Source organism: Fulmarus glacialis, unplaced genomic scaffold (assembly GCF_000690835.1).
Source record: "Fulmarus glacialis isolate BGI_N327 unplaced genomic scaffold, ASM69083v1 scaffold14225, whole genome shotgun sequence".
In the NCBI taxonomy this organism is placed as follows: Eukaryota; Metazoa; Chordata; class Aves; order Procellariiformes; family Procellariidae; genus Fulmarus; species Fulmarus glacialis.
Genome location: NW_009213766.1, coordinates 76587 through 91351, shown reverse-complemented (window position 1 = coordinate 91351; position 14765 = coordinate 76587). Strand labels below are relative to the sequence as shown.

Sequence of the window (14765 nt, the reverse complement as noted above, 5' to 3'; positions counted from 1 at the left end):
TTCGGTATCTGCGCCTTAAAACAATGTCATACTACTAAGTTGTCTGTCTCAACTTAGAAATCTTCTTCTTCCCTTGTACATAAGCTTCTCTTCTCCCTCCCATCTCCCCCCCACCCTTTTCCTTTTTCCTTCTTTACAACTTTTCCAGCCTTACGGAGCTGCCTTCTTCACTTTCACCTGGAAATTTAATAGGTAATAAGCCAATGATAAGCTGAGGGACTTAGTCATTGGAGGTTATTACTAACAAGTGACTTAAAACATCTGTGTGTTTCTCTTTTGTTCTCCCCTAGGCTGAACAGTCATGACAGCTGAAAAGACTATTCCTATAATTAATGGCAAGCCAGAAGATGCTTTGGACCCAGAAGCCTCAAGTACCAATCTCGTCCACAGCAATGATAAGAAAGTTCATGAAAGAGGTCACTGGAACAATAAGGTTGAATTTGTGCTTTCTGTGGCAGGGGAGATTATTGGGTTGGGAAATGTATGGAGATTCCCATATCTTTGCTACAAGAATGGAGGAGGTAAGATGGCATCATACGTTGATTTACAGCTCGCCATAAACATGTGGGAAATCAACAGTTAAGAATGCTTTACAGTGATTTCTTGCACTAGTTAAGAGAGAGGTATTCAGGAATTCAGTGTATGTGCAGATAGGGAAGTATTAAGCATCTGACAACTACGAAAAAATCGTTGTGTTTCTCCTTCCTTCTCCTCCCCGAATATTGTGTGGCTTACTTTCACAAGTTTCTTTTGTGTTAGTAAAAAAAATTGACTTTTTTTTTCTATGAGATTTTTAATGTGGAAGACGCTAGTGTTCTGTTATAGTAGTACACTGTGGGTTTTCTTCTGCATGTGAGTACAGAACCAAGCATACTTAAATAAGTTTGTCTGATGTAGAAAAGAATGTAGTATTTTATTTTTCACAACGGTACACTTTGGAGCGGATGAATATTGCTTTTGATAATGCTACAAAGATTACTTTCTTTTTCTTTGTCATATGAGAATTTCTTTAACTCAACCATACTTTTTTCCCTTATTACTTCCCATATTACTACAGTAGGGTAGGGGAAGGTGTAAAAGCTGCCTGTTAATCAAAGAAGAGAGCAAACCCCATAAAACTTAGAGTAAGAATGTTATTTGAGAGAGAAAAGAACAGACTTAACTTCTATAAAAGTGTAGCATGTGGCATGTATAGGTTATAGTTAAGTATAAACTATGTAAGACATGACAGTTAGGAATAAGCATGTCAGCTGTGACTTGCGAAGCAATGAGGAAAGAAAAGTAAATTTAAAATTAGTTTAGAATTCTGTGGACTGGATTCAACATTCTCCCCACTGAAGGGCTGAATCAGTGTTAATGTAAGCATATAGGCTGGGAGAAAAATAGTATGTTCAGTGGCTGATACGCAAAGATCTGTTCTTTAACAGGTTTGTTTGCTAACAATGCTGTGCCAAATTTCTTTCCCGTGTCCCTCCAAACCTAGGCATGGTTGTCTGAACTCAGGGATGGTTTTGGCCCATTTTGTCTGCTGTTTCTATAAGGCTAGTACTGCTGTGGAAGATGTGTTTATGGTTTGCAGCTCCTTTCTTTATATATCTGTACTTCGGCAAAACTAAGATAACAAGAATTCATCTGGAGGAAAAGATAGAAATATTTTTTCAGTATATAGTGAAGATTTCCTTGTTCATACAGTAACCTTTATATGCCCATTTGTGTATATGCTAGCTTGTCAAAATGTGATGCAATCATTTTTAAGGTTAGGTAGAAAAAATTCTAACCATGTTTTCAGGTGATTTGGTGAAAAAGTAATTACTTAAATATCGTACTTAATCACTGCTCTATCCTTTAAGAATAGAATTAATGTGTGTGGTTTAATTGGTCATGTCCCGGCACCATGGGAAATTTGCCATTGACTTCAATTTTATTCAGTGAGGACTTGGTCTATGACCAGTGTTTCTGTAACTCTTTGGAATGCCCTGCTGGAATTAGACCAGAGTTGGACTTGTTGCATCAGGTGTAAATACTGAAAACTACTTAGTGTGTGGTAAGTGAAGACAATGGTAAGATATATGAGCTAGTTATGAAATAACTTGCTAGATACCGAACGAAACTAGAAGCAGTAGTATGGAACTTCTGAGGTCTGACCTCTCTCTGGTACTTACTCCCAGACATAACTGGTAGTATAGGCATAAGCTTCTATAATTTTAATTTGTTCTTATGGATATTTAGTGCGGTTTTTAGGAAAATTAATTTCTTTGCATGTTTAGAATTAGATGTTTCTTGGAATATGATCTGTTTGCAAGCTGGGAAACCTGGTGTCCTCTAATTTTCCTGATGTATACCTGTTGTAGAACAGTGTTGGAAAAACAAAGTCAAAGATAATACTTTCAGTTTCAACAAGTTACCATGTTAAACTCGCTATGATCGTGCGTATGAGTGGGTCAAGCTGGATTTGATACTGGCCAGCAGTTCACCCAGCCTGTAAGGATTTTGTTCAAACCGTTTGCACGGTAAATCATACAGAGAAACCATGTTTTAGATGCAAGGATTCCATTCTTTGTGAAATCCACATGTATTGCTTGAGATGCAGCTGACATTCAACTATAGGCAAATTGCCTGGCTGAGGGAAGAGAGTACTTATGAAGAGATCTCGCTTGATGTGCCGGGTCTGAAGAAAGAAACTGCAAGTCAAAGCAGCTGTATTTAGTTGTCTCAACTTTCTAATCAAAGTGACTAAAGCATAACAATTGTTGCAGGTTGTGGGTGTGTTGTGGGGTGTGGTGTTTTCATGAACAGGATACCTATTTGCCTTGTAGTTGTAGAAATTTTCCTGAAGTATATTCAGAAACATTTTGTTCATAGTTAATATTCTGACACGGATTAGTATTAGAGAGGTAGCTATTAAGGTGCTGTTCATTAATGACCAAATTGATCTTCAGGACTCCCATTGAAGGAAGGAAATGCTGCTATTGCTAGTGCTCTGAAGAACTGATCAATATATGCAATGATGGACAGCACTGTAAAACACATCTTCCTAGGAAAAACTGCATCCACCAAAACTTCTGTGTGTTTAGCATATCTTGTGTTGATTTGAAATGGAACAAATGGTGGGATGCTTACATCACTTAACGGGAGCTTTAAATGAAGTTAATTAGTGTTGTGGGATTATTTGTTTGGGAGCAAGTAGATTAAGGCCTGGATACAACACACTATGTATGTTGTACTAATCTTTATTTTCATAACACAATTAGTTTAGAATTTGTAATTTTCCTACAACTTCAGATAAATTATTCTGTGCTGCACAAGTCTGCCTGGTTAAACCAGGTTAAAACTTTTCTGCTGTAAGTAAAAATGGCAGAATCAGTTATTTTGTGCTTTCTTCTCAGTATTTATTTCCTTCATTCCTTGTGTCAGTCTAAACCAATACAGTTGCTTGCTTTCCACCTCATCCTTTGACTCATCAGAAAGTCTGAGTACTTGGGGAATGAGGAAAAAAATTCTTTATGGCCTTGTATGTTAAAAGATGCTCTGCGTAGTCAAAAGGCTTTATTCCTTATTATTTAGGTTCAGTTCTAAATGGAATACCTGAAATCTACATTAGCAAGTGACATTATGCTTAATGTATGTATCTTCTCTCATTTCTTTGCTTCTGCATACTTCACAGCCATGTTCTTTAGGTGCCACACCTAGTAACACAATCATTAGATAATACAATACTTCTGCTATGCGTTAATCGATAAGTGAAGAATTCTTTTTGTTGTTGTAAACAACACTTCAGCATTGAATTGTACTATTCATTATCTATGCTGGAGTTTACTGGCATCTAACAAAAATGTTGATGCTTTGTTATTTTCCTACAATTTCATATAAATATTTCTAGCTGATAAGGCCAAGCCCTCCTTTCCTGTTCCTCTAAATAGTTCTAAAGTTTATTTCATCATTACCTTTTCATCATCCTTATCATCAGGCTTATCCAAATAACACACAAATGACTTCTTGGATTTAATTTCCATAACACTTCTTCATCCCTGCTTTCCTAAGAAAAGTAAGGAAGAGAAGATAGTGTAGACTGACTTGGTGATGATCAGAGCAGAACTGTGTGGCTGAGCAAGACTCTGGTCTTTTCTGTGTTTGAGACACGTAAGCAGAATTTAGTCTATACTGAGGAACTTTGGTCTGATCTTTTCTAGTCCATGACATTTGCTTACAGGTTAACTTTTGATATTTGGGGCCAGGAGTAAACACTTTTTTAACACTTTTAACACTTTTTAAACTCGGAGCACGATGGCTGAGAGGTGCTTAATAGGTGATCCTTCCTTTATTAAGAAAATTAATTTCTCACTATGCTGTCAAGGAACTGTATTCATTATAACCAATACACTCTCAATGTTTGCTTGTAGGTGCTTTCCTTATCCCATATGTGGTTTTTTTTATTTGCTGTGGAATACCGGTATTTTTCTTGGAGACAGCCTTGGGACAGTTTACTAGTGAAGGAGGCATTACATGCTGGAGGAAAGTTTGCCCTCTATTTGAAGGTAACAAACAGTTACGTGTTCTACTGCAAAAGAATGCATTAAATTTGAAGTAAAATAAGATAAACTTGTATCAAAATTGAAGTTAAGATATACTTAAAGTAGTAAGCATTTGTTTTTAAATTACCTGAAAAGTAAAAGTTTTCTATTGTGTCTCGCTTTTTTTTCTCTAGGCATTGGATATGCTACCCAAGTTATAGAGGCACATCTGAATGTATATTACATCATCATTTTAGCGTGGGCTATCTTCTATTTGTTTAACTGCTTTACTACAGAGCTTCCTTGGGCTACCTGTGGGCATGAATGGAATACAGGTATGACCTCAGTAGAGATTATTGCTATACAAATACTTCCAATTAATTGATTAATATATTAAAATGTCAGGAACAAAACTATTCTGGTAGAAAAATTTGTGGAAATGGGCCAATCACATCACACTACACCATGATAAAGGAATCATGAAGACTTATTCATACCTTTTTGGTTTAGGTCATTGTATAAGCATTTGTTCCTGCAGAATATAATGTCAGATAGCAGAAGATGACTTTGGATTTTGTTAATTCTGTAAGATATTCTGGCTAAATCCCAAGACCCTCATTTGCAATCATATCTATTCTCCCTGAATACAGTAAGTGAATTCTACTGAAGACCTGATGACAGATTACAATCTTGCTCTTTCACTGTAATGAAATCAGGAGGAGTTTAAATGGAGAGGAAAATATTAAATGTGGAACTTTTGGATTTGCTCTCTTTAATGCCAGATGTTGAGGGATAATGTTCATCAAGCTACTTCTGAAAATTTAGTCGCATAAATAATCCTTACTCCATGCAAAGTAGCCTCTTACATGAAATATGAGGTGTGTATTCGTAAGGGCTTGCAGTATAGGGCTCTGCATCTGTCCTCTCATTGATATTTTTATCTGTAATGCTCTACTTACTGCATTTGAAGATCACAAACATCTATGGGGAGGAATACACACCAATGCTTTTATTTCCATGTTCCTGAAGTTACTGCATTTATTCCTTATATTACTGTCCGATTTCAAATCATGTATCAACTGTACTCTCTTTCATACTTTGTATTAATTGGTCATTATCATGTTCTTTGAGCACACCTAAAGCTATCTGAAATCTTGCAGTTTAGGTTATGTGAGGGAACTAGTCTTGGAACTAGCCCAATAGATGTGGAAGGCTTCAGTATCAATTTTGGCAGCCCTGCAAAGTTGCTTAGCCAATGTTGATAGCTATTCAAATACTAAGTGTCAACTCAACAATGCTGAGCTGCTTTGATCTCCTTTCTCTGTATTAGAGATAATAATAATAAGCCAGAGTGACTTTTCACTTGCCATATTAAGGCAAAGTGGAAACCTGTTGCTGGCAGTGTTTCCTAAGCCAATTGTTACCATTGGCCATTGAACAGCAGTTGAAGTAGGAGTATGTTGTAATTACCAATCAATTGCCCCAGTTTCTCAAAGTGTCTGTCTTCTGCCTCAGATGTTTTATTGGCCCTTGCCATTGCAACTGTGCCTTTGGAAAGTGTTATAGGAGTATCCAGCATACTGCATGGATATTTTTCTGGGATAGGCCTGTGGTCTGGTGATCAAAATACAGTGTTCTGGATGTAGCAGCTGTGGCATTTTAGTGTACCTAGGAGTCCTTTAACCACATAGAGAAAATGTATTATGGAATGGTGGCTTTACAAGATGCACAAACGAGAAGATGCACAAGAAGAAATGTAATTACATGTCAATATAGCAAACTGTTTTTTGTTCTTTTATAGAAAACTGTGTGGAATTTCAAAAACTTAATATGAGCAACTGCAGTCAAGTCTCTTTACAAAATGCCACTTCTCCAGTGATGGAATTCTGGGAGTAAGTGCACATAAACTTTACGTTTGATCAAACTATTCATTATCTTCCAGTATTTTGATCATTTACACATTATTAGATAGCTTGTAACCTTATAGCACTTAGTGATGTGAGTTCAGCTGGAAATTTTCTCATACAGCCGAAGAGAGTCAGAATGAGAGTTTTAACTCTTTTTTTAGAGGATACAAGGAAAGGAATTCCATATCCTGAAAGAACATAGAACAAAGTGTGCCACTTGCTTGGGAGCTTGGCTCCTGCTGCTGGAGGAAAGAGCCTCAAACCCATACTAATGAGGAGGCAGAGGTGAAAGAAAGAGGGTGATTTTAAATATTTCTTGTTTTTTTTCCGGGATGTTCCATCTCTTAAGAGTTTGAGAGTTGCTTCTTCATCCTTGTTTGAGCTAACTAATACTTTGGCTTCTGTATCTCGTTTTTTTTTAAAGGACTATGTAAGTGTTAGCTATTCAGATATAATAACGTGAGAGTTTAACTCTCTTGTGTCTCCTTGATTCTGATTTCTAGTTAGAGTAATAGAAGAGAATTATATCTTTACAAAATATTGTCTGCTTTTGTGATGACACATATTTTTTCTTACTATAAATATTTAATTAGTCCATGTGTAGTCGCGTATTTGTTCCTTGCAGAGCGCAGTGTGCGTTAAGACAGTCATAGAAATGGAATGTTACTTTAATGCTAAGTCATCTCACAATTCTAAGTGTGTTACAAAATTCTGGATTACTAAAATTTCTTAAGGGCCCATTCTAATCTCATTAATTTTATTAAGATAGAGCCTTATTCTGAGGCTATATTTTCAGAGCTCTGTTTTAAGTTCAGAACAGCAATAGCTACACTTTGAAATGACCATACATTAAGACTCTCCTTGAAGGGAGAACTCTACATTGACATCGTTTTCTTGATAGCATATGCTCTTGTCTTTGCCTCTGAATCTCTTTGTCTTGCTGTATCAGTTACCTTAGCCTTCATGGGTGGTAGTTGTTGCTTCAGTAAATAATACTGTTTTATTTAAAAATAAAAAAACCCAAACCCAGGTTAAATCTGATCAAGGCATGAAAAGGCATACACTCTCTGGTTAAAATCGTCATTTTATTTTCTGTTAAAATTTTCAATAATCTGAACACCTAACATGTTAAATCAAAATACACCTACTCTACCCACTTCCCAGCTAATGTTTCAGAATAAACAAGAGTTTCTTAGGTGGCATCTCTTATTGCTATGACTTCATCATTTTAACAAAAATATCTTACGGTTCTTTGGGATAACTAGAGCTGAGATTTCATATAGTTAGAGTAAATGAACGAACAAACTATTTTCTCCAGCCTTATTTACCCACTGTGTTTATTTGCTTATTCAATAATATTAAAAACTCAGCAATTGATGGTAACTCCAGTTATCCAGAGAAGTAGGCAACGTTCAGTTGAATTATACGGAGGGCACAGACTAAGTTTTATATCCTCGTGTTTCTAGTGTTTTGGGGTCTTTTTTTGTGAGTACTCATCTTTGGATTGCCTAAATTCCCATGTCAGTGTTATTTTGACGCACATACAGATACATTTTAAGCATGTCCCCTTCTCAGAATTCTCTAAAAATGAAGCTAAACAAGATTCTATAGCTAAACTTGGATTCATGTTACAGTGGGTTTTAAATCCTTCAAATTTTGGACATATGTGCCTACCTGATTTTGGCTGAGTTAGGAATGAATTATGAAACTAGAAAGGATAATAAGATTTAGCCTTTTCTCTAACTTGTCACACAGTCTTGTGTGTACAAAGTTGAAAATACATACTCCAAAACTTTTAAAATCACAAAAACCAGAAGAGAAGGTAAATGAAATAATTTATTTGTTTGAAACTTCTTTCTTTGTTGTGGACAAACTTTTCATAATACTAATGGTTTACTGGCCAAAATAGCTTAAGATATTAAACTTCTCCGCTTTCTCTGTCCAAGCAAAACTGAGGTTGCATAGCGTTTCACCCTTGGAAAATGAATGTACTCTCCTCCTGCTGAGAAAGGTATTTGCCTTGTTAAAATTTGAGTAGATATGATGTTGCATGGCTTCAAAATTTAAAATAAACATGACAAACTAGTTTAGAAGTGGAAGAATGAGCTTTATTAAATATCAGGACTGATTTTGCATTAAATATCTAATTGGAATGAACAGAAGATTACAATTAAGTTGTATGTCTTAAATATATTACACACAAATACACAGTAGAGGTCTTTGTGTGTAGATGTGCAGTGCAGATCAAAGAATAGTTAATACAAAGTAAATATATTACTAGACTAGTTAATTTGTCCAGCAAGTCACCTTACAGTCTGTAGATAAGTGTTACCAGAAATGTTGTTTCACTTAGCTAGAGGTCTTGTTCACATGATGTCGCTTTATTCCTTTATAAATTCCGGTGTCAGGAACCATAAATTTATCGAAAGACTCTTTTTGAAACAAACAGTAAAAGGAAAGTTGATGGGGTAGGCTGCACAGAGCAGATGCTTGTTGCTATTTTCAGAACTCGTGTGGATAGTGTGTGAGAATCTTCATCGCTGCAATAACCAATCACAGGACTGAATTCATTTGTGTAACGACCAGGTTCCTTACAATTAATTAAGTTGATGCCTGTGAAGGGAAGGGGAAGGCTCTAGGTTTCTTCTGAACAACCACACCATTCAAAATCTTTACACTTTGCTCTCTGCAATTTCAGGTCTGCAATTGAAATTCCTCTAAGTCGTGGCCACATGAAGCCAATTTATTGTGTAAAGGGTCAGCTGGAGGAAAAAAAGTTTGGGTTTTGTGGGTTTTTTGGTGGGTTTTCTTTTTTGGTCTGTTACCATCTACTCTTGAGATAATCTGTGAATTAGAGTGGTAATTATGGTGAATAGTGATCCTATTTACTTACTGTATGTGTTCTCATTTACATGTAGAACCGAATACTGCGTTTGTAAACTGTCAGGCTGATATTACATCTTTCCTTTGATAATCATATCACATTACCACAGTCTTCTAGAGTATTCACAATATCTTAAGATTTTTTTTTTAATTAAAAAAAAAACCCCACAACAAAAATGCTTGGGGAAGACTCAGTATTTACATAAATGCGTATTTTAGCAGTGCTATGTGTTTCTTTCAAGCCCAGTGCTCTCAGTCTAAGAGTTAATAATGCTGAGGGATATACAGGTTGCTATGTATCACACAGCAGAGTAGACTGGCATTATGTAAATGCCAGCAGAGGTTAGTAGCAGGGGCACAAGTTGGATTTGGTTTTGTGTGTGTGTGCACGCGTGTAAATGAATACACCAGGCCCAAAAGGATGTCTTTACTTCTGGCTTTGAAAAGGAATCTTCCCTCCCTCCCTCCTTCCCTCCCCCCCATTTAACTAGTACTGCTAGGTCTTTTCCATCATTTAGGTTAGAAGGCTCAGCCCTTATTTATTTGTGACTGGAAGCAAATCCAAATCCTCAGTTGGTTTGAGGATTGCAAATAGAGACTTCAGCCTCTCTGCTGAAATATTTCTAGCTTTTATTGCTTCTGTGGTCTTGGCTATTCCTAAAGCTATTGCTGAAGTCAAACAGCAACTCACCCAAGTGCAGTGATGACTGAGAGGATTCTTTGCAGTACTATGAAGCTTTTCTGTCACGCAGACTAGTAGTTACCCTTCCTCAGGTAGGTAACAGAGGATACTGTTTCCTTGCTACCCTAGTAAGTATAGACTCACTTCCTCTGATAATTCAATGTTCTCTACCAGCTTTCATGGCTGGGCCACACAGAGGGTGAAGGCCTATTTATTGTCTTGGATGGATTGATTGTTTGTTTTTTTAAAAAAAAAAAAAAAAGCAAAGACTTTAGAGGTAAGTACTGCAGTAGGTCCTAGATGCTATTTTCCTTTTGGTACCCTCAGAAGAATCTAATTGTACATGCAAGAACCTCAAAACTTAAAATATTTTTGTGAGCCTGTAATTGATAACTACTTGTCTGTAGCTATACAGTGAAAATGGTCTGATCCTGCTGGAGGAGCAGTAGGCAAAGTCTGGGAGCTTGGACCCTCTTTACTTGTTTTCCTGCTTAGAAATGTCTCTCCCTGTTAATGTTTTAAGACTTCATTTGAGTTAGCAGATTTGCCACTGACTACAGGTATCAGTGTTGACAACTCTGGGAAAAATTAGGAGATTAAAGGATTTCTTACCTTTAAAGGATTTCTTTCCTTCTTACTTAAAAAGACCTTGCAAGCCATAGCCTTGAGAAGTTTCACATTCCATCTGCATATACGGTTTTCTAAGGTAAGCAGCTGAATCAATCAAAATTCACTTTTTATTCTTCAAACTTTCTGATGCTATGTTCCAAGGAAGGACAGGCAAGAGTTTGAAACTTCACTTTTCATTTCATACTGGTGCCCAGCATTCAGTCCAGTTAACTACCGTTTATGGCATTTCTCTCATCTTAATTGTATAGCTTGATTAAGGGTTTTGTGAGAAAAAATAATAATCATAATTTCTACGGCACATAGAATTTTTAGTGTCCAAACATTAAATAGTTAATAGTGGTAGCTGCATTAATGATAGAGGTGTTGATAATTTCAGATATGTTAAAGCAGTCCCATGAAAGAGAGCTGTGGCCATGGATGAGGCTATATTTATAGCCTGGGAAACAGAATAGGGAGGAGAAGATATTCTGGTCCATTGTTCTGTATGCTTTCCTAGGAGAGGAAATTGTCTGGGAGGTATAGGGGGCAGCAACCATGTCTGTGTGCTCTTTTGGCTACTACTCCAGTCTGTCACCATGGTCAGGAATTTGAGGTTTCTAGTGCCTGGGAAGGGAGCTGGACAGACAGAGAACCCATGGTTTTGTAGTTGATTCCCCCTCAATAGTTTTTTATTGGCTGTATAACAACAACTTAGTCCTCTGTTAAAGAAGGTCTAGTTGTTGGCCTGTCATTCTCTGGAGGGGGTGACACATCCTCAGCATTTCCAAGTAAAGTCTAGTGAGGAAAAAACATTTTTTTCGTCTAGGGAAAAGAAAAGGGGCTGTTCTCAGCAAAAAGGAAAGGGCACAAGCCCTTTCCTTGCAAAGTCAAAAAGAGTTTTTCCTGTTTCATTCAGGCTGCAAATGACTGCAGGAGTCACATTGTGGTTAATCCCCACTACTGTATGAAAAGTCATTAGCAAGTTGAGCCTGATCCTGCAGTGCTCAGTACCCAGAGACCTTCAGCACCTCTCAGAACTAGGCCCTTTGTGCATGTCTTGTAGAACATTGAGTTGTGCCAGACTTGCTCGTTTCTGTTCAGTTCATAAGAGGCTGTGTGAAAACTGCTTTTTGTTTGGTGTCATGTGAGCTCTTCATCTCGTTTTGCCTCAAAACCACTCACTTTTCCTGGTTTCAGTTGAAAGAAGTAAATGAGATAGATGTCAAAATGCTAAGCTGATTTCTTAATATTGAGGGATAAATGTTACCCTAAACCAGGCAGATGAACTTCCATGGTTTTTTGATTTTTATCTTGAACGTTGTACATAATGTTTTTACTATGGAGAAAAAATGACCTTAAAAGTTGCAAAGTCAAGTATTTGGGTATTAGGAAATACTAGAAGTAAGGTTGTGCAATTTTAAGTTCACATCTTTTATGAATATGATTATCTTTAGTTGAAGAACTGCCTGATTTTTTTTTCAATAGATCTGCTTTGTTCTTGCTAAAGGATGGATAGGGAGCAAACACTGTGCAGGTATTCAATATTTTGTTTTTCTTCTCTCTGTTCATTTTCTTATGTTTCATATTCTCATTATTATTAGGTTCCTGCTCTGCTGACAAAGTTATTAATTTAATCAAGGCTTCCTAGGGTGCTCATGGTGTCAATGGCTTTGCAATCATAGTTTTCTTGATTATTTACACGTTCATTTATCTTCACAAAATCTCGATAAGGTCAAATTATTCCCACTTTACAGAAGGGGATCTGAGCTACAGAGAGAGTAAAAGTGCTAAGTGTGAGAGGCCCAAGACATTTTTTCATACTATTTAGCATTAGGGTTGTACAAATTTTATTTCAATTAAAGAACTAGAAAATGTATGCAAGTAGAAAAAAAGTTACTTAATTGAAGACACCGCAACATTTGTTTCAAAAAAGTAATTGCTATTTAATTCCAAACAAAACATTTTATTTTGTGCACTTGCATGAAAATTTAAGGGAATTATTAAAAAAAAAAAAAGCAGTAACATTTTGTCATCTTTGCTCTAGTGACTCAGTATTTAGAAGGCTCTCTTCGTTGTATTTTGCTTGCAAGAAATTGAATACATATGTTCCACTTTCTTGAATGTGTTCTGTATGGGGTGGGAATTCTGCCATCTTCTCTTCAACTTTTTCTAGTTTGTATAAAAGTTAAATAATCATGGAGTATAGACTGGGATGCTAACATCTTGCTTCTCAGGTGGTTGCCTTGGCCAGAACTTTACTGTCTCAGTACTTATTTAGATGGCTTAGATCGAAGGGGATACTTGAGGACAAGAAGGATTGAGGGAGACTATTCTGATACTTTATAGGTTAATAGTTAGACCATCCAGTTCCAGTCTTTATGCCAATAAATATTTAATTGTTTATACACAGTACTAACTGGAGAGAGTGAAAGCTTTTTCTGAATCCACCTACTGCAGAATAGCAGGAAGCTTGATAGCTAGGGAGTTCTTTTGGTAGAAAACTTTATAGGCTTTTAGGGCAGAGGAGGGCTATGATGGGTGAGCTTTTTGATTGTTTGTTCCCTATCCTAGCCTCTTCTCTCTGTCTATGCAAACCAGCTCTTCATTCCCCATGTTTCTAATCTTAGTTCCAGACACTTTGAAATGTCTATTCAGAGGGAACCTAAATGTTAGCATGCTTCTGGGACATTGGTGAGCTATCTCAGTTCTTATCTTAATTCCTCAGTTGGTTTGTTACTCCCTAGTCCGTGCTAGTGCCTGCCTGGCATCCCCACCACAACTATCCAGTTTAGTATCGTTCCCTAGGATTACATCCAATCCTGCCATTCCCACATATACTTCCCACTGCTGTCTTTTCTTTGTATTGTAATTCATCCTAGTCTCTTTTCTTGGGCAGTTCAAATTGTCCTCTGACTTGTCTCTGAATCAGGTATACTACTGCTTCCCACCTCCAGATACCTAGTCCCAGTCATTTTATCCAGCCAGTTGTCCACTCCCAAACTTGCATCTAGTTTCAGGATGGCTGCTCACTGGTCTCCAGTCTTAACTCCCTGAACACTTTTCATCTGCTCCCTAAATTCACTGGCCAGCTAATCACAGACTGCTCTTCCTTCTGCTCATTGCTTCTCTTCTTCTCCCCATGCCTATCTGCTAGTGTGAGAAAGACTGGCCTCCTTGTCCAGACAGTCTCAGTCCAATTTATCTTTAAGTCTCCCTAACTCCCAGTCCCAATCCTTCAGGTGTGGTTTTTTTTTTTCCCTGATGTTCTGTAAATTGTGCGAAGTTAGTAAGTATGCAGCATTAGAGCATTTTGACGGAGGAATCTAGGAAGATTTTATCTGTATCCTGAGGAAGTCTATTAGCAATGTGTGCTTTTCTTTTTTTTCTTCAACAAGGCTGTCAGGTTATTGCAATAAATATTTTTCCTATGCCTGTGTTTTGGGTGCAGCCAAAAACTGCCATTAACATTTTTGAACCTAATCATTGTAAAAACCTTTGTTTAAACAGTAGGAGTCTGAATAAATGTATTTGTATCTGAAAACAGGATTTTATAATGAGAAGTTTTAAATAATAAAAATTTGGTATTAGGAGATGCACCTTTATGTTTTGGAAAAGTAACTTTAAAATGTCACAAACTCCTCTTAAGTAGTTGTAGGTACTTAAGGTAATAATAAACTTTTCTTTGATTATGAAGGTACCATGAACAAATTTTGTCTTTTATTTTCCTAGGTATTTAGAATGATACCGTTATTTCAGATATAGTTCATAAAACGTTTATTTCACTATCTACCACTTAGAATGTCTTTTGGGAGTTTGTAGCATTTGGTTGGTTCCTATGATAAAATATAGGGAAGTTTTGGCCTGCAGTGTTGGCAAAAATAGAAATTACATTTTTATAGCAAAGATAATACGTGAGCTATTTAAAATATCCTTTAATTACACAATTATAAAAGTTCTAGCAATAATATTATTACCTACTAGTAGTTGGAAAACATGCACGGGGAGCTGAATGACATGCTTAAAAAACTGTGACCTTTAGAAGCTGCTGGCTCAGATGTCCAGTTTTGCTGAAGAATGCTAAACTTTTCTTTTTTTAAGAATCTGCAACATTAAGGGCATTTTTATTATTGTTGTTAGTGTAGGAGTGTGTGTTTAAAGACATGTATATCTATA

At 36.6% G+C, this 14765-nt stretch overlaps 1 protein-coding gene across 1 annotated transcript in view; it reads left to right on the top strand.

Annotated features, from left to right (window-relative positions):
• Positions 1 to 301: 301 nt before the first annotated feature.
• LOC104077169 (sodium- and chloride-dependent GABA transporter 3) overlaps positions 302 to 14765 on the top strand; it is a gene marked incomplete at its 3' end in the record, with an annotated part of 90434 nt that continues 75970 nt past the window's right edge. Inside the window, exons 1-4 of the mRNA XM_009578301.1 lie at positions 302 to 521; positions 4401 to 4535; positions 4706 to 4846; positions 6313 to 6403. Coding sequence (XP_009576596.1) covers positions 302 to 521; positions 4401 to 4535; positions 4706 to 4846; positions 6313 to 6403 — 587 coding nt within the window. The remainder of the gene's footprint in view (positions 522 to 4400; positions 4536 to 4705; positions 4847 to 6312; positions 6404 to 14765) is intronic.